Source organism: Centruroides vittatus, unplaced genomic scaffold (genome assembly GCF_030686945.1).
Source record: "Centruroides vittatus isolate TY-2023 unplaced genomic scaffold, ASM3068694v2 scaffold_324, whole genome shotgun sequence".
In the NCBI taxonomy this organism is placed as follows: Eukaryota; Metazoa; Arthropoda; class Arachnida; order Scorpiones; family Buthidae; genus Centruroides; species Centruroides vittatus.
In genome coordinates, this window is record NW_027122701.1 from 3,410,120 (window position 1) to 3,430,072 (window position 19,953).

Below are 19,953 nucleotides of genomic sequence, written 5' to 3' on the forward strand. Positions count from 1 at the left end.
TGTGAATAAATGGCTTTAATCAGGCTACATTCACCTGCAACATTGCAAACTTCCTCAGGAAAGTTAAAAATAGAATGGAACAAAGCTCTTTCTTTAAATTTAAAAAAACATTCTATTTGCCTTAGTAAAGCTTTGCTCCACTCTTTTCTCAATATATCCAAAGAAATTTGCTATGTTGCAAATGAAAGTACTCAAACCCCGATTAAACCTGTTCAATCAAGTTTGTGTGAACTTTTAATACCTGTTTCAAATAATGCATTTAGTATTTAATGATTATAGTGTACATTTCTACTAATTTTCCTAACATATACATTTTTATTTTATCCTCTTTACCTATTCTCTCTTTTATCAATTATGAACTTGAATATAAAATTTAACGTTTCAAGAAAAAGAACCCAAACATCAACCATTATTTTTTTCAAATTGCTTGTCCTGCACATGCATAGAAAATTTAAATTACACATTATTTTGAAATGATGGCTTTTTGCATAGAGCTAATGATTTCCTTCTACAATCAGGAAGGGTGTTAATGAAGAAAGATTCAACCCCTTCAGTGCTGAGAAAAGTAAAAAGTTGTCACTATGCCGGGTGTAACATCAGGATTGTCTGGACTTCTAGATCCACTGACAAATGTAACATGTCCCAAACTATTTTTTTTTTTTTGGTAAAAATGTATAAATCTACCCGGCTGCTTTATTTCTTAGTGAATAAGCATTCCCACTCAACGTATTTCCTAAAAAAGCACTTGCTAAGAAAGAAAAAAAAAAAAAAAAAATCGCTGCTCTTGTGACTACCTCCAATCTTGTTATATGTTCTCCTCTTGAAGCAAAGTCCCTTATAGTTAGTAGTGTTGGGATTATACCTCCAAATTCATACTGTTTTTCAAAATAGATGTGGTATCTTTATACCTGTCTGCACTCCATTTTGAAGCAGTCATGCTTGCAAACACCTTACTAATTGAGAATGATTGTCCCATTCCACAAATACTGAGGTTGAGAGAGGTGCTTTTGCTAATTACTGAGAACAAAACTATTTCTGTTTTAATAGTAACATTTACTTGAAACAGAAGGGCATGTCTATGGGCCCGTTTCTATCAGCCATTTTGGCAGAGTTAGTAATGAGAGCTATAGAATTCAAAGTTTTTAGATCCCCTCTTAACATATGTTATTCTCTTCTGTATTTGAAGTACACTCAAACCTGTTTTTGTGCACTCTTTTTTTGTGCAATTTTTTTTTTGTGCGGTATACCAGTTTGATTGAAATTCATATACCGCACAAAAAAAGACTGCACAAAAACAGGTTTGAGTGTATGTTAATGATATTCTACTAACATGGGAAGGTTCAGATAAAGAGTTACTGGAGTTATTACAATTACTGTCAACTATTTTCCTGACTATTTCCTTTACTAAAGAAGAGGAAAAGATGCAAAGAACTCTTTTTTGGATCTGCTTGTATATAGATCTCACAACAGCATCTTGCTTTCTGTATATCATAAATTTGGTGAATCTTCTTATGTCATTTCTTCTATGGCTTTTCAGCCCTCTAGGTACAAAAAATTGGCAATTATAGTGCTGATATGCAGGATGTTCTTATATCCTTGTAGATGATGAGCTTTCCCTTTTTAAATTTGCAGTTTAAGGTACTGGGTATTCTTTAGCCAAGTTTAAACATCTAGTCAACTGGATCAAATGCATGTTATTTCCATCATCCACTTTGTATTGTAAGAAGGAATTAGTTTTTGTAACACTGGCCATTCTATACCTAGGTGTCACTTCATTATGTATTTGTCAAGTTTTCAAGAATTTTGGCTGTATTTTGCCACTAGCACCACAGCCCACCTTACATAGGATACTCTGTAATGATAGAGACAAGGTTACACTCTATGAAAAGTCTGGTGAGTATACTATATCCTTACAAAATCCCATAACTGGGTTGAAACTATTATACATGGAGCCATTACTAGAATGCTCCATCTCTGTCTTGCAGAGCATAGTGATGATGCAATATGTAACAAATGTACAACAGAGCTAGTTAACAAAGCGATAGAGAGTAACTTTGAGCCACTTTAGTCGCAAACTCCCCCCCTAAAATGCTGTGGGGATTGTAACAGGATTCATATAGAAATCCTGTTACATCTCAACAATGGCATCATGCAGCTCTCCCACACTAGATATACCAGAGTTGTGGATAGCACTGTTTAATCTTCTAAAGTTGTGAATCACGTAGTTCCTGATAAAACACCTTGTAGTGGCATTGCTCCACTACATGTTTATTTGCTTGTTGACTGTATAATTTATTATTATTTATGCATTTTATTTTAATCTAATTTTATTCTTGATGTTTTCTTTTACGTATCATTGTATTTTTGTATTATTGTATAATTTCATAAATTGCATATATGTAATTTAAATTTTCCATGCATATGAAGGACAAGGAATTTGAAAAAAAAATTTCAGTTGATGTTTGGGTTCTTTTTCTTGAATTTCAATGTTTTGTTCTCTATGAATGATTTTGCCTGAAGATGACTGTTATATACTGTCAAAAGTACTCACAAAATGAATTATTTTTATGTAAATTTAATATTTATTCTGAAATTTGATATATTTTGAATTGATGAACAGTATCAAATTTCTTTGATCATATTTTAACTATACTTGAAACTGATTTTGATGCTTTTTATATGTGGAAATTCTGAAGAATAAATAAGATGCAATACAATGATTTCAAAAAAGACTGGAACAAAGACTGAATTTTAGAATTTTACAAAATTCCAATAAATATGGAATTTGAATAAAAAATAACTTGACAAAAGTGAAAAAAAATCATCTTTGCAAAAATTTTATTCAAAAAAGCTAAAAATTACTTAATAATTAAATAATTATTTTCAACATACAGAAAATAAAATCATCTATTTAAATTTTCATTAATTATATTTCTTATAATGATCATATAAATTACAATGAATAATTAATTATATATTAATCTCTGAAAAATAATGTGTGATTATATAAAAATATTTAACAAAACATTTGATTTCCTTAAAGTTCAGCAATTTTATCTTGAGAAGCATAAAAAATGATTTTTAATATTTTTTTATAGTTGCCAAAAAATTTTAACAACATGCAAAAAACTTTTTCAAAAAATAAAAAAAATATTTCATTTGAAAATTAATTCTGTAAAAAATCCCAACAGAAAACTTGATAGATATTTTTGGCATGTTTATGACCTTTCAAATAAAATTTTGATCATGCCACCAAGTATTTAAAAATAAACTTATGGTTTCATGCTACATGCTTTTATGGTGGATAATGTTCAGCAGTATGGCAAGCTTAATGCCAATCATGCCAAGGAAGAAGGGACAGGTATTTACCACTGAAATTGAAAACTTCTCCTCCCCCTCTCTCTGATCTATTGAGGAGAGAGAGAGCTTCCTGATGTGTGGCATGATCCTAGTTGTACCATTTATCAAGCCTTTGTATGTACTTGCTCCTAAGACCCAGAACTGGAATAAGAAATAGCCAGAATATGAAAGTTATTTATCAAATATTAAAATTGCTAAACACTTTATTTAAAAACAGGATGAATTTTATTAATTAGAAACTGTATTATTTAGGTTGACATTTTAAAATTGTTATTTTGCCTTCAATTGTAAAATAATTTAATTTATAGAAACATTTACTAAAAGTTCCTAATAAAAAAAAAAATCTATGATTTTTAATTCAACAGCACCAACAAAGTTTTTTGATCTAAAGCAATCAAGAAAAAATTCATATAAAAATTGAAATGATCAAATTACCAATAAGTAATTTAGGGAATTTAGCCAATTAAATAATAAAAGTAACTCTTCTAGACCACATCAAAATTTAAGTAATAAATATCACGTTTCGTTTTTTGTCTTTTAAGATGCACCACTGTATTGGATGCATCTCATTTCTCAAGTCAATATTTTGAGAAAAAATATTCTTTACAGTATAAGATCCATCTTAATTTTGAGATAAATTTTAGGTACAAAAAGGTGCATCTTATAAGGCAAAAACATGGTAAATTAATTCTTTTATAAAGTGGCAGTATTTCTATCTTCAGAGAAACTCTATATGAAAGTATTATTTACTAGCTAAACTCATCTCTAAATTATGTATTAGTAACAGATCAGATAATATATGATTTACTTGAAAGACTACAAGCAATGATCTTATACATTATGAAGTCATTGTTTATTATATGTATTAGAAACATAAATAGAGAAAGCATTTTAAATTATTTATTATTGGCTATAATTTTGTAAAGTTATGTGTAAATAAAGATTCAATTCAAGATTAATTAAAAATCTAAGAATTTCTGAATTAAATTAATACTTTGCAAGGTAAGTTATGTTTACAAAAATCACATCTGACTGAAGTTTCAAAGAAAGATTTTCACTACAAATGTTTTTTGTTTTCATTTAAATATTTTGCTGTTTTATTTGAATGGCTTTGAAGATAACAGTGAATGCTTTCTGTTTTCAGTTAACAGACAAAAAAATCACCATACCTTAGCAGTGAATGTAACTCATATTTAAAATAAAGATTTTCACAAGTTGTTTAATAGATCATCATTAGATTAAATTAGAAATGCATTACAAATGTTCAAATAAAAAGTTTAAATCTTGACATAAATTTAAAATATAAATTTTGAACGCCTGATGAAATTTAAATATACAATGAACAATTATTTATTGTGACATCGTCACAATGCTTTGGTTGCAATTTTTAATCATATTTTTAATTAATTTAATTTAAAATATATGTTCTCCATCTCAAATTAGTACTGTAGTGTCTTAACCCTGTACAGTCATGCCAGTCATCTATCAGTCCTTTCAGGAGAAAATTTTTGAATTGAAATAACATGGCTTCAGGTTTGCATCAGAAGTTCATATATCATTAATCGAACATCCTTCCCCAAAGCTTTCCATATCTGGTCTCAGATTTCATCTATCTAACTCTGTTCTCAAGATTAAGGACAGATAGGCAGAGAAATGACAGTGGGAATTTATAAGTCTACAATTTTTTCGAATTGCAGCCCAAAAAATAAATACATTAATAAATTAAATGGTAATAAATAACATAATGGACACATTCTTATGAGACCTTATATATCTTCTAAAATAATGAAAACAACTCACACTCCCTGGCATGTCAGCAATTTCTTACCAGTTTTCATTCATAAATTTCCCTCCTCATTTACATGTCTTGGAATCCACATTCCTGATGATCTTAGTCTCATCTCAGTGCATGTCAGATTCATCTCTACTTGCAAAGAATGCAGTGCAGTGCCTTTCTCATGAAAACACACTTGTTTGTGCAATCTCCTAAGTAAAGTCTATTGTATACCTAACATAATTCTGTGTCTGCCTATGTATGTATTATGAGTTCTAATTTTTAAATAAATATCCTGTATATAACAGTTATAATTTTCTGCCTCAACAAATGAGAGTCACATATAAACACATTGATATACATATGAACCACTTAAATAGAGTCTTTATTTCTGCTTTACTTTAGTACTCTTTTGTTCTCTTTGTACTTTTTTTAATAAACATTATTCAAAATAAAAACATTACAATAAGAATGTTTTGTAAGGTCAGCCATGTTAATTCAATGCTTTATCTGCTAATTGCCAATTATGATTTGAATTAATTTTTAATTGGTAATCATTGAGACATCACTATGCTTCACTAGCAGTTGTTTTTTCAATGAATTTAGAAATACACTCCAGTGCACTTTTCAAGAGAACTTTGCTTCAAGAGTTCTCATGATAATGGGTTTAGTTTGTTAATTACCATTTTGTTTTTATTAATGTATTTAATTTTTGTCTATTTAAATTTTGTCAGACATTTGAGATTTGTAAACAATTCAGAATTGTAACCTGAGAGGATGGTCCATTTAATAGATTTTAAGTGTTTGTTTTAAATATATTTTTTCATAATTAAGGTATGAATTTGATCGTCAATCTGAAAATGAAATTGTAAAAACTTAAAACATTTAATCAAAATAACTTTTTTGACTCTTGGAAAATATTAAGTGCAATGAAAAGAACTCCAAAAACTGGATGTATTTACAAATAGTATCAAAAAACCTTAAATTCAGTAAAAATGGAATGTTTATTAATGGAACAAATGTTTTTGACCATGTTCAATGGCCCTTTTCAGTTCTAGAATGAAATTTTATACATGTTCTATTATATACCATTCTAGAATATAATGATGGCCATTGTACATGTACTGTACATGGTCAAAAACATTTGTTTCATTAATAAACATTCCATTTTTACTGAATTTAAGGTTTTTTTTAATATTAATTTTATTAAGTGTAATTATTTTAGTGAATTAATAACCAGGTATTTTTTACTAATTCTAAAATTTCATATAAATAGACTTATTAAGAAAAGCTGTAAAATTTAACACTTTTTTTGATATAAGAATTAATAACTTTAATAAGAATCAACAGATTAAAATTTGATCATCATTAGATCAAAAACTTTTCTTTAAATCAACTATTTGCTGACTGTATATTACATATTTTTATTTTATAATGAAATACTTTTCTAATACTTAGTTTCTTTAATTAATTTAACTATACCTTAATAGTGAATTTTAAATATAACAAATGTAAGATATAACATATGTAAATATTAATTATATAACAATAACACATTTTATTAATCATTTATTTGATAAAAATATTAATGAGATTAATTTTAATTTTTTTTACAAATTACTTGTTATTTCAATTAATTCATTACCAATATATATTTAATTTTTCAAAATTAAATGTTAGATAAATTTAGAACTATTAATAACTACAAATAAACCATTGTTTTCTACTTATCATATGATCAATTCTAAAATCATTATGCTAGAGTTATGGAAAATTGTTGCAAATGTAATTTTATTTTAAAAAATTCAGATTAGAATGCATAACTTCCAAATAATAATCAAAATATATTTAAGTAACAGATTATAACCACATTCATTATACAAATAAAATAAAAAGTTGGTTCTTGTTAAACTCAAAATTTGATTCATATATAAAGCATATTCTTTTCCTGCATTATCAGAGTCACTTAAATCTTAAAGGTTTAAGTGACTTGATAAATTACTCCAAAACATATTTAGATAGTCAAGTTCATTATTATAAATACTACAAGTAGATTCAATTCTATTTCTATCAACAGTATCTTATTTTCTATTTTAAATTCTAAAAATGAGAAAATATTCATAAATATATTTACATACATAAATAATGGCAAGGACTGCTTTGTAAATCATTTTTAAAGCTTAACAAAACAGGATGAACAATTTGGTTCTCTTTTAACTAATTAATGTTATTCTCATATGAGTTTTCATTATTAAGTGAATATGCAAGATCCCCCCACCTTGATGCGGTGAGCAGATTTGCATGTCCTCTAGATCATGTGAGTTTTGACAGCAGCAGCTTTGCTACCAACAAGGATACCCATGCTGAATAGGTCAAAGGATAAGGGCAAGACCATGGCAGGGTCACTACTACTCCAGGTTGAGGCTTGTGTGTACAGCTAACACTCCCATCATGTAAAAATTTTCTCTGGTTAGAAGGCAGCAAAAAGAAAAGCAGGATCTGAATGTGGTAGGGATCCTGAACTTTAGAGTTGTCCCCCACCAATCAGGAAGTAAAATGACTGGAATAGGCTAATGAAATATTTTTCTAAAATGCATTTCTATTTTTTTATACACTGTAATTATGCTTTTAATTCTAACTACATTTTTAAAGTAATTATTACATGCATATAAATTTTTTAAAATTGATTTTAAATTAGATGCATTTTTATGTTCTATGTATAAAATAATTATAAAATAGTGTTCAAGCTGTTGATGCATGTGCATTTACAATAGCTAGTTTAATAAAATACAATAATATGAAATTAAACATTCTTTTAGTATCATTTACAAATAATTTAAAATACATTTCAGAAAAAAAATATTATTTTTCATGAATAAAATTCTTCTACTGAAGTAAAATAGTCATTAAAATAATATAAAATATTATTCACTTATTTATCTGTTGAGTTTAGGAACTTTATCCTTAAAAGTACAAATAAATAACAAAAACACATCTGAAAGTAAAAATTAAGTTTTGTATTGAAATTACAGCAATAATACATCAAAGGGAATAAATATTGCATTAATTATAGTTACTAACATGCAAGAAGAATTGCTTTCACAATTAAAAAAATCTAGAGTTTATTCATGATCATGATGATGATATTCAAAGTGACCACTGTTTTGAAAATTCAGAAATCTCATTCAATACAATTTACATTCTGTTGTTATACAGTGTAAGATCTATTCTGAAAGTATCTAATTTGGTAGCCTTAAAGCATACACATCATCAGTGAATACTAATGGGTCTGCAGACACTCCCAATTTCTTTATGCTAGACAACATTGGCTTTGTGATAAGATATTGCAGGGTCCTCACAATAGCATGGAATCCAGATATGCTTCCAAACCTTTTTGTGTTGTTAAAACTTTGTGTCACAATCCCCATATCATCATGTAAATGCCAAAAAATAAACCAACATGTTGAAAAGAAATGAATAACTATATGAGAGCAATAATGACTGAATGTCACCTTACAGGAACTGCCCCTAATTCATTGTGATTAAGATTTTCATGTTGACATTGACAAAATTATAAATATAACTGCAATATTGCATCAAATGAGAATGCAATTAAATGTGTTACAGGCAATTGAAGGTTTTCTTGAAGACATAAAATGTTATTTTTTTTAATATATAAATGCGTTGTTTATTCAACTAGTCCCCTTGGTAATTTTCTGACAAGATGCCTGTTACAGGATAATATTATACAAGTACTAGCTGACCCAGCCACACGTTGTGGCTCAAAATGTATCTATTATAAATGTATAACACTTCCGCCGTGGGGGAATTTCAAAAAATCCCTTTTTAGTGTACATTCTCTTGACGTACCCTATTAAAACGCAATCAAAAACACATCTAAAATAGTATAATAAAAGCCGAGTTCTTCACAGTAAGCCTTAATCCCGTCACTTTTCCCGCTGGGGAATATCGAAAAATCCCTTTTTAGTGTATATTCTGTTGACGTAACGTATTAAAACGCAATTAAAAATGCAAAAAACCGCATGTAAAATAGTATAATAGAAGCCGAGTTCTTCACGGTAAGCCTTAATCCCGTCCATCTCCCCCACTGGGGGGAATTTCGACATGTATATTATATAAAAACACGTGCGTATTCGAATGCAACGTTGTGTCAAAATTTCAAAGGAATCGGTAGGAACAAACGAACGTTATATTTTATTTATATAGATAGATAGAAAATGATCTGCTTCAGTCCATTCTCACAAAAAAGCAGAATGCCTGACAGAAAGCAAACTTAGGTCGTCGGAAGTTAGCGCCATCTGTTGGACATAAAAGCCTTAATCCATATATAAATATATTTTTGAAAGGGGGAAATGGTGTAGGGGTATGAAAAATAGATAGTAGCCGATTCTCAGACCTACTGAATATGCATATCAAATTTGGTAGAAATCGGTAAAGCCGTTTCGGAGGAGTAAGGTAACTAACATTGTGACACGAGAATTTTATATATAAGATAAAACATTCTTTCAGACTTGTCATGCTCTGCTGTTGAGAACACTGTACTAAATGTATTTCTGATCTCTAGAAACAATGGCTACAAAAAACAACATCAACTTAATCATAACTGAACTGAAGTTCTTTAAATTGTGAAAACAATTCTTACATGTCACATAACTGAAATTTAAGTGCTATTCCCATTGATATGTCATTATTAACTGTCATGGATACTTCATTACTATAAATGCAACACAAAGAAATTCATCTTTACTTTCAGATTTATCTTTGTTATTCATTTGTCTGTACCATGTAATGTGTTTCAGCTTACACAGTATAAATTTTCCCCTATCAATAAAACACAGTATAAATTTTCCATCAATAAAACACAGTATAAATTTTCCCCTATCAATAAATTTTTAAATTAAAATATTTTTTGTGAAATCCGTCCAACATGCCTTCAATATATTAACCAAATTTACTATCATCATAACTGTTTGAGAGAGTTCTAAAACATTCTAAAAAAAAACAAACATTTAATTATGTTCATGCTAATACATATGCTTTATGACTAATTTCCCCCCCAAAAATATATTTTGGATATATAGTCTAAGTATATATTTTATTAGCTTACACTTTTAAATATCCTAAAGCCTTGGCTATAGACCACAACCTACACAAGGTAGAAAACTTATTCAAAAATTCATTGTTTCACCAAATTGCTTCAAAAGTAACTGTTCCTTTTCTATTGGTTTTTATTCTAAAATCAATAGAAAAGAAACAGTATTACTTTACCTATATATAAGAGTATAGAGTCTATATATAGAAGAGCATCTTATCGATGAAAAAGTTAATGTTCCTGTATTAGTTTTGCTTCTGCAGCTTATACACAAGGACAGCCTACAGCCAATATTTTAGGTTAGATTAGAGGATGGTAAAGAAAGTCACTTAACATCCTTGCTACAGAATATAGAATGTACCCAAAGTTAATTCATTCATGTCAAAAACACATTACACCAAGAGGAAAACAGATTGATGCATGTTACACCGGGACTGTGGAGCCAGAGTCAGCTGGAATTCCTGGCCAGAGGAGTCGGAGTCGGGAAAAATATGTCAAGTCTGACTCCGGCACTTCAGATTTAATTTAATTTTTTTATTTAAATGAAAGAAAACTTATTTTATATTTATTAATTTTTTAAAATGTTTTTGTATTTTGTTATAATTCATTTATTTTAAATACAAAATGCAGCAATTTAATTTATTAAATATGTAGTTTTCTTTGAAGTATTTATGTTTGGTAGTTAAATTATTTTAACCCAATTGAATTTGAATATTTTTTAAATCATTCTTTATTATCCCTGCTCTAAATGAGTACTCTATTTTTCCGAATAAGCCAGACTAATTGATCAGTGTATATATTTTTCTTTTCTGAACAAGAAGCTGAAGTAGCTAGATTGAACATCTTTTAGTTGGACTAACTTTTCTGGAAGAATGAAATTGAACTACAAATGCTGTAGAATAAAGATATGTAGATGTCGAATTTCATCGCCCTCCTTTCTCCTCTTATTAAAAATTAATTTTTTTATACAAATAAATATTAATGTAAGTTAGATATTAAAAATACTAACTATAAAAGTATTTGTGCAAACAGGGCATTTACACAAATTCAGGGCTCCTTTCAGAGTTCAGAATTGGTACCCCCTATGAGTGCCTCTGCCCCCTATAAGATGACTTAGTATTTAATTTTGCCAGAGTCAGGAGTCAAAGTCAGCCTACTAAAATTATCAGGAGTCAGAGTCGAGTGTTTTTTTACCGACTCCACAGTCCTGTGTTACATGCACAGCCACCATCTTGAATGCAACTCCGAAACTGTAAATGGAAAGGGGATCATGTGACACATCATTTAAGGTCAGAACTTCACAAAGAATTGATTGCTGAAAGATTTATTGACCTATCTCAAATAGTTACAGAATTATTAATGTGTTTCCTTTGTTGTTATAGGTTGAAGAACATAACATAATGTCCCTAACACAGGGAGAATGCATCAAAATCATCCTGATGGCAGAAGAGAGAAGTTCCAGGTTGATTGCACAGGAGTTTAATCAAGGTCATCCACACTGAGGGCTTGTGTCACACGTAGCAGTTGCCAACCTACTCCAGAAATTCAGGGAGATGGATTGGTCCAAGATAAGAAATGTTCAGGCCAGTGCAATCAACCTGGAACTTCCCTTCCTTGTCATCAGGACAATTTCAATGCATTCTACCTGTGTTAGGGACATTGTGTTGTCTGTTCTTCAATCTGTAACAACAAAGGAGAAACATTAATAACTCTAACCATTTGAGGTAGGTCAAGAAATCCATCAGCAATCAATTTCTTGTGAAGTTCTGACTGTAAATGATTTGTCACATGACCCTCTTCCCATTTACAGTCTCGGAGTTGCATTCAAGATGGTGGCTGTGCATGTAACACACATCAATTAAGTTGCCATGTTATGTTAAATTTAATAATGAAAAATAATTAAATTTAATTTAGAATATTTTGAAAGAAAAAACTAGTCTGAAGTGAGACTTGTTTCTAAATTAAATTTATTTATTTCTGATTAAATTTAACACAAAATTGTGGCTATCTGTTGCCAATTGAATAATATCTAGTTAATTAAGTAGTCTTATTATGGCATAATGATAATCCAGTTGTATATTTGTTTAATTTATATGTATTCGGTATTAAGAATACAATGTATAAAAAATGGTAATTTTCAAAATGTAATATAAACTGTAAAATGCATTTTGTTTTCATAACTAGTCAAAATTTTAAAAATTATTACTGTTTTAAATACTATATCATTAAACACATTATTCATACTTACTCGTTCATCTGCAAAATCTTCATCGCTAAAATCAGTTGAACCATCATCTTGAGATAAACCCCAATCTATGCTGACATTTTCAAATAAAGTTTTCTTATTTTGTAATGCATGTTCTAGCTAATAAATTAAAATCAAAATTTGCCTTAATATTTCATGTAAGTTAATTTTATTACACTGAATTAATATTAATTTATAAAAATTTAAAAGTTGACTTTATATTATATAGCATTATTTACCAATTCCATACAAATATGAAATCCTTTTTCTTTTGAAACATCCATTGGAGTTTTTCCTTCGGAATTCTCTATTTGTGGATTTGCTCCACTTCGCAGTAGTAACTTCATACATTCTGACTGATTATATGTAGCACATACATGGAGAGCAGTACTCCCATCTTTTGTCTGTTTATCCAAACTTGGGCTGAAAAAAGTCACTCAATACATTTACTTATTTAATCTGTACACACCGACTACATATAAAAATTATTAATTTTCTTCTTAAAGATATAACATAAAACTAAATTATTAGTGTGTATTAAAACATTAAGCAACATTGATAAAAACATATTGTTTCATAAATTAATCTTAGATATCAATATAATACAGTAGACCCCAATAATCTGAGGTTCCTCATTATCTGAGGCATACCTATAAGTGAATACAAATATAGAGTTGTGATGACCAGACTAATATAATTTAACAGCTAGACATTTAATAATAAAATTAAGCATTACTTTACAGTATAAAAATTTAAACCTTACAAGGAAACTGTTATAGAAAACAAAAAATAAGATATAATAAATAAACCGAAAATTTTATTTTATTGTAAATTCACATAATACACTGAGTAGAATATAAACTAACTGCATTTTTGTCTTTTTAATAAGAAAAAAATTAATGCATTTGTAAAAAACAGACGATCAGTACAAAAATCAAAATTTTATTAAATTTGTTCACTTTTGGATACAAGAATGTAGAAATATGTCTGTTATGTAAATTTGCAATTGCAGCATTACAAGTATCACCTAGTAACACAAAAGCCAAAACAAGTTTCTCATATTTTAAGATTTCTTGTTTAATTTATATGTATTCTCTCTGATAAGAATTCTCTGACAGAACAAAGTCTGAAAATGCATTTATATTTGAATTTCAATATACTTGGTATTGTCAATGTGGTAAATCAAGAATATCCCATGTCTAAGAAAACTGCATTAAAAACATGTCCATCCTGATCTAACTATTCTTTAAAAAAGTAAAATTAAAAATCAACAATCTTTGGCCAAATTATGTGTATAAGTTGAAAGGAAATAAATAAGAAAACCTTTTATATTGTTATATTGCTATTTCTCAAAATGCTGAAAAATTTTAGTAAATTTAACAAAAAATACATATTTCAATATGTATCATTGCATAATTTGCACAATTCTGGTAGTCTTAGTCATAATTAATAAGTTTAATTCTATTCTTGTGAATTTTATCATTTTTATACTTTATCAGGTTGCATTAAGAGTCGTGAAAAGCCTCACAAAACTTGAACATTGCAGATTCCCCACCTCTAATATATAGTCATCAGGAATTTCTTTAGGAACTATCAAAATTCTTTATAAAACAAACATAATCATTACATTTATGATTTTTCCCTCCTCAAATCATCAAAGACACATATCTGTATGCCATGGCCTTTAGTCGTCTCCTGTTCATTTTCTCTGTCAAGCAACACTTTAAATAAATGTTATTACCATATATCTCGGCAGATAAGATGATAGTTGAATCATAAAAAAAGGCCTCCAAAATCCAGGGTTGTCTTATAGGACAGATACAAAAAAAATTAGATTAAAATTTATATAAATTAAAACCATTATAAAAAAACAAACAACCGTAATTATTTACTAATCGAGTGTAGGGTATGTGCACAAAATAGAATAGCCCATACAACATTTTTGTGAATAGTCAAGGTCATTATCCTAATGCCGAATCAGTGCAAATGTTTGCAACAATCACAAGGCAGTGCTGCCAGATGCAAGAAAATAAAATTTGTTCATTTGAAAAATTACAAATAGGACATAATTCCATATATGCTATACAGTATTATTATTCAGATGATGATCGTTGATCTAAACAAAATTCATAGGCCATTGATAGTTTGGGGGTTGTCTTATAGGGCAGATATATGCTAAAACTATAAAACTTTGTTGAAAATTTATACCTCGTCTTATCTGCCAAGATATACAATATATACTCTTACTTGTTTTCTATTAGGCAGATTAAATTTATTCCAGTACGACCCTTACTGAACAGCTGAATTTCTAACTTATAACCTGACAAGTTCCCAATTATTCCCTTTTCTACATAATGACATCCTAGAGAACTGTATAGAAGCTGACTATTTAACTTAATTCTCTACAAATGAACAGGAGTTAAGTCTGTTCACTATTTAAACATGTAAGTGATCTACATGAAATTATGATAAAGTTAACACAATATTTTTCTTATTCTAAAATTTAATAATTTGTCTAAGAATTAATAAAGATATTTGATACCTATTTTGAACAAGAAAGTCAACTATATGTAAAGATGTTCCATCTTCTTGAGCAATTGCTGCATGCAAACTCGTCTCTCCATTCATCTAAATGTGATTAATAAAGATAAAATGCTTAAAATATATTTTATAAAACATGATATTTTCGTTAAACATGTTTTATTATAACTTGTCTTCAAAATTTAACTTTCAATTATCTTAAAAAAATAAGTAAATTATATAATAAAATAAACTTAATATTAGTTTTTACTAAATTTAATCAGGAGACTAAAGAATACTGATAAGAAGTTTCAGCAGGGATGTCTGTACATTGGAACATGTGTCCCCTTTTCTTCTGAGTTGCCTCTTTACTAATCTCCAGGGGAGCCGAAACAACAAAAAATTCTTGATTTCTAGGTTATTCTTCAAATATAAAAGAAACTAATAAACTATATTTGTGCATTGACCTGAGTGCAACTGGCACTATCTTGTGGGAGCACCAATCCAATGTTGAATCATAGGTTGAAGCTCCTTGCATAATGCACGATGCTCTTTTTTTATAGCTCGGCCCCCCCCCGTTTTTCATAGTCTACAGGCACTGCTAAGTGTCAGCAAACTTTAATATGATTAGGATTACCAGAAATCTTATCTATCTTTTCCAAATATTCTTTTCTTCAATCTAAATTCATGTGATATGAATTCAACAAAAATTCACTTTGAAGTTCAAAGTTCAAACTGTGCATGCTGAGAAAAAATGTGCTTGAAGCATAAATACAATTTGTCATGCACCCAACCATCTCTTTCTCTCATGTTATGACTATATTTTCAGAGGTTTTTTTTTCCTTTTTATTTTTAGTTTTATACATATTGTGTATTGTTCATCAATTTTTAACAATTTCTTCCTGCAATTTTATTTCATTGACTGCTTTTGAGCATGCTGAACATTTTGAATCCTTTAGTTCAAAATTTCCTAAACAGAACTTTTTAAACCCTATATCACATAATCAAAGTTTAGGATCATCTTCCTCACAGATTACAAATTTTTTTACAGTTTATACGACATGACTTCATCCTTTCTGAAACTCAAAGCATAATATGTCTGATATATTTTTATCTGAACATATTACAACTTGTTTTTATTCAAAACAAACAAAGTAAAAAATTTAAAGTAAGTTTACAAACAAAGAATACATCACATCACATTAACAATAATGTGTTAAATTTCACAATTGTTATAATTAAATCATACATCTATCTATACATGCAATACATTAAAAGCAAAATGATCCGTCAACACTGAAACTAAAACCAACACTTTACAAAGAATCAGTGATGAATAGGTTACACCAGATCACAAGTGGGGTCTACAATTCATTCCTCAAAAGTACCACCTGTTAACTTCCTCTGTGGACTCAGCATGAATTCGTGAAAGGGGTTAACAAAGAAAAAGGAAGGAATTTGTGTAGAGATATGAGAGACAAAATGTCTTCACTTTTGACTTGGACTTGGAACAATGGCTATTCATTTGCTCCCATAACAACCATTTGGTAAGTTTGAATTTTGAATAAAAAGTTTTGGTTATATACAGAATACAGATATACAGATTTAGTTTTAGTTTTTATATTATTTTTAGTAATTTTTATCTGTATATATATTAGAAACAAAATATTTCATCACCACCACACAAATGTAAATTTAAAAATTAATTTTATTTATATTTTGAAAATTTCAAAACAAATTTTAAATGGTTTTTAAAAACAATTTAATTTTCAATTGATTTGATTTTTAGTAGTTTTGATTTCATTCTTAATTTGGTTTCAGTTTCAAGACCAGAGTTTTAAGAATTATTATTATTATTTTTAGTTTTAATTTATTTAGTATCAATTTAGTTATAGCTTTTATAATTATTTTTTAAAATTATTATTAATTTATTTAACCTGAATTTTTTGAATGTTTTAATTAATTGCAACTCTTTTTTTTCTTTTAACACACAACAATAGAAATTGTTTTAGCATTATTTTGTACAAAAGATAATAAAATTTAAATTTATTTTAATTTTTTTAGTAATTTCCTTAATTTTTGTTTTATAAATTTGCCTGCTTTTAAAAAATTTTAATTTTAAATGCATTAACATTAATTGAACTATTGGGCTACCTAGTGTTAAGTAATGATACCTGTTAAAATTATGTAAAAACTTTCAGTTCAACACAATATAATCTTTACTTATTAATCATGGCATCTGAAAAGTGTGTAGAAGTCATAAAGCGTAAAAAGTAATTTCATTCATTAACATGAGAAAGGAACTTATTGCTAAGTATGAAAGTGACATACATGTGACAGATCTGGCAGCCGTGTTTAAGATGTCAAATTCAACATTGTGCGACTAGTAAATGCAATTTTCATTTTATTATACAGTGTATATTTTAGTTATGGTTTTCATGGTTTAATTTATAATTAGAGCATTTAATTGTGTTAATTTTTTAACCTTAAATTCTGTATTTGCTGATTTAAGTTTATTGAAATAAGTATTATTCAGGGTCTGGGAATAGATTAATTCACTTTCCATTATTTGTAATAACATAAATTGCTTTGGCCTTCAGCCTCCTGAAATAAATTAAATTTGCAGTATAAGGTACCTTGGTATTTGTGTGTGAGCCTTAACATTATTTAGAGAAGTCATATATGAACAATGAATTTTGTTGAATTCATATCCCACAAATTTAGATGAAAGAAGAAAAGAATATTCTAAAAAGATGGATAAGTTTTATAATCTTAATCTTATTAAAGTTTGCTGACACTTCTCAGTCTTCTTTAGTATACTGCTTAAATTTTTCAATAGATAAAGCATGGTCAAGTTATGACAGAAATATAGATGTTTTTAAATAAGTACATTTGTATTTATATTTACATTTTTGTCTAAAATTTTTATACTTTTAAACAAATATTGAAGAATAGTCAAACATATATTCAACTATTTTGACAATTTCTTATTCTATTCTAAAATTGTTTTAATTTTCTATTAGAATCTGCAGTAACTGAAAGAAGCCTTTCTTACACAAAAAAAGAAAAGAAAAACTTGTTTCAACTGTTTTTATAAAAAAAATAACATTGAACACCAAAAAAGATCATGTTTTTTTGTATTATAATTCCTCCATTCCTTGTTCATTCATTAATGATATTTCATACATTTCTATCATATCTTGCTTAAATATATTTCTCTTCTTAACTTGTAGCATGTTAATCATAAAAATTTATTATTCTAATAGCTGTTATTTGACTTGCTAACTACTCACATACTACTGTGATCAGAGTGTCAGGAATGGTTCATTTAAACAATGTGCATGCAAGAGGGCATAGTCATTGCTTGATATGACTTTCATTGACATCTAGCAGCAATCCATGTGTCATTGTTGGTTTTAGTTTGCAAATAAATGCTTGTTTTGCATGTAAAAAGTTTTTGTGCCAACAATTTTTCAAACTGTCAAGCAAAATTGAGCAAAAAACATGCATTAAATTTTCACAATGGAAGTATTGCTACAAAAATGTTGGAAATGTTGCAAAAAGCTGTTAGTGTTGATAGTGTATCAAAAACAAGTTTTCAAGTTGTACAAGATGCAGAAAATGCTTCAAAGATGAATCATGCTCTGATAAACCATCCACTTCAACTAATGAACAACAAGACATCAGTTGATGGTCTACAAGAGTGTGATTCATCTTACAAGTCAGAGATTTGGTGTTCAATCATCATCATTTAACATTTAGAAATATTACTAAACACGTTCCAGTACCATTTGGATATTGTCAAGCAATTTTAAAAAACCATTTGGGCTTGTGGTGCATCACTTCTCGAGTCGTCCTGAAAACATTGAATTTTTCCAAAAACAGCCTGTTTCAGTAACTGAAGAAATGCTTTCTTGAGGTGAATTTTTCTTAAAATGCATCATTATGGGTGATGAAACATGGATCTACACTTTTGACACCAAAACAGCTCAACAATCAAGTGAATGGCACTTGAACCATGTAGCGAAACCAAAAAGACCACATCAATGTCAGTCAAAAATCAAGGTCATATTGACTGTTTTCTTCGATTGCTGTGGTGTTGTGCATCACAAATTCCTTCTGAATGGCCAAACTGTCAACAAAGATTATTATTTGAGTGTTTGATGTTGTTTACTTGAAGCAATTTGCAGAAAATGACCCAATTTGTGACGAGAAAACTGAATTTTGCACCATGATAATGCATCTGCTCACAATGCTCTTGTTGTTCATAATTTTTGGCAAAAAATTCAATGAATACAGTTCCACAAACCCCATATTTACCTAATAGTACACCAAGTGATTTTTTCCTGTTTCCTCATCTAAAATTTCCATTTCAAAGTTATAGTTTTGAGTTAATTGATGTCATAAAACAAAATTCACTCAAGTCCTGAAGGGGTTTCCCAAAAACAACTTCAAAGCAAATTTTGAGAATTAGAAAAAAGGTTGGGATTGGTGCATTGCAGTGGAATGGAATTACTTTGAAAAGGATGAAATAAGTTTTGATAAATGCAAATCTTGCATTTTATTAAACCATTCTTGATACTTTTTGATCACAAGGGTATTTATAGTTAGTGTCTAACACTCAGAAAATTTGTGCACAGATATTCAAAATTATTTTATAATAATTTAAATTATTCAGAAACCATTTAAAATGACATTTCAAAATTATTATTTTATATTATTTACTTTTTTTTTTTTTATAAGACAAGACAGGTTATTAGTGTTATGTCACAATGTGTAAAATTATAAGAAAAATTTATCTAACCTGTAGCCAATCTTGATTTTGTTTTAATATTTTGTTTTGAAAATTAATAAACTTGACCCTTTAAATCTATTTGACTGGTCCTTTGCTGCATTTGAGTTTGAGACCTCTTGTTTTAAACAAAAACAAGTATTGGTTTT

The 19,953-nt window shown here is 28.5% G+C and overlaps 1 protein-coding gene across 2 annotated transcripts in view; it reads right to left on the reverse strand.

Annotated features, from left to right (window-relative positions):
- The window catches only part of Asap (ArfGAP domain of ASAP), a 186,342-nt gene that overhangs the window by 58,593 nt on the left and 107,796 nt on the right, over positions 1–19,953 (reverse strand). For both annotated transcript variants that reach the window (XM_067286018.1, XM_067286019.1), the window contains exons 19-21: positions 15,035–15,120; positions 12,732–12,915; positions 12,496–12,612 (exon numbers count right to left, since the gene is read on the reverse strand). In XM_067286018.1, coding sequence (XP_067142119.1) covers positions 12,496–12,612; positions 12,732–12,915; positions 15,035–15,120 — 387 coding nt within the window. The remainder of the gene's footprint in view (positions 1–12,495; positions 12,613–12,731; positions 12,916–15,034; positions 15,121–19,953) is intronic.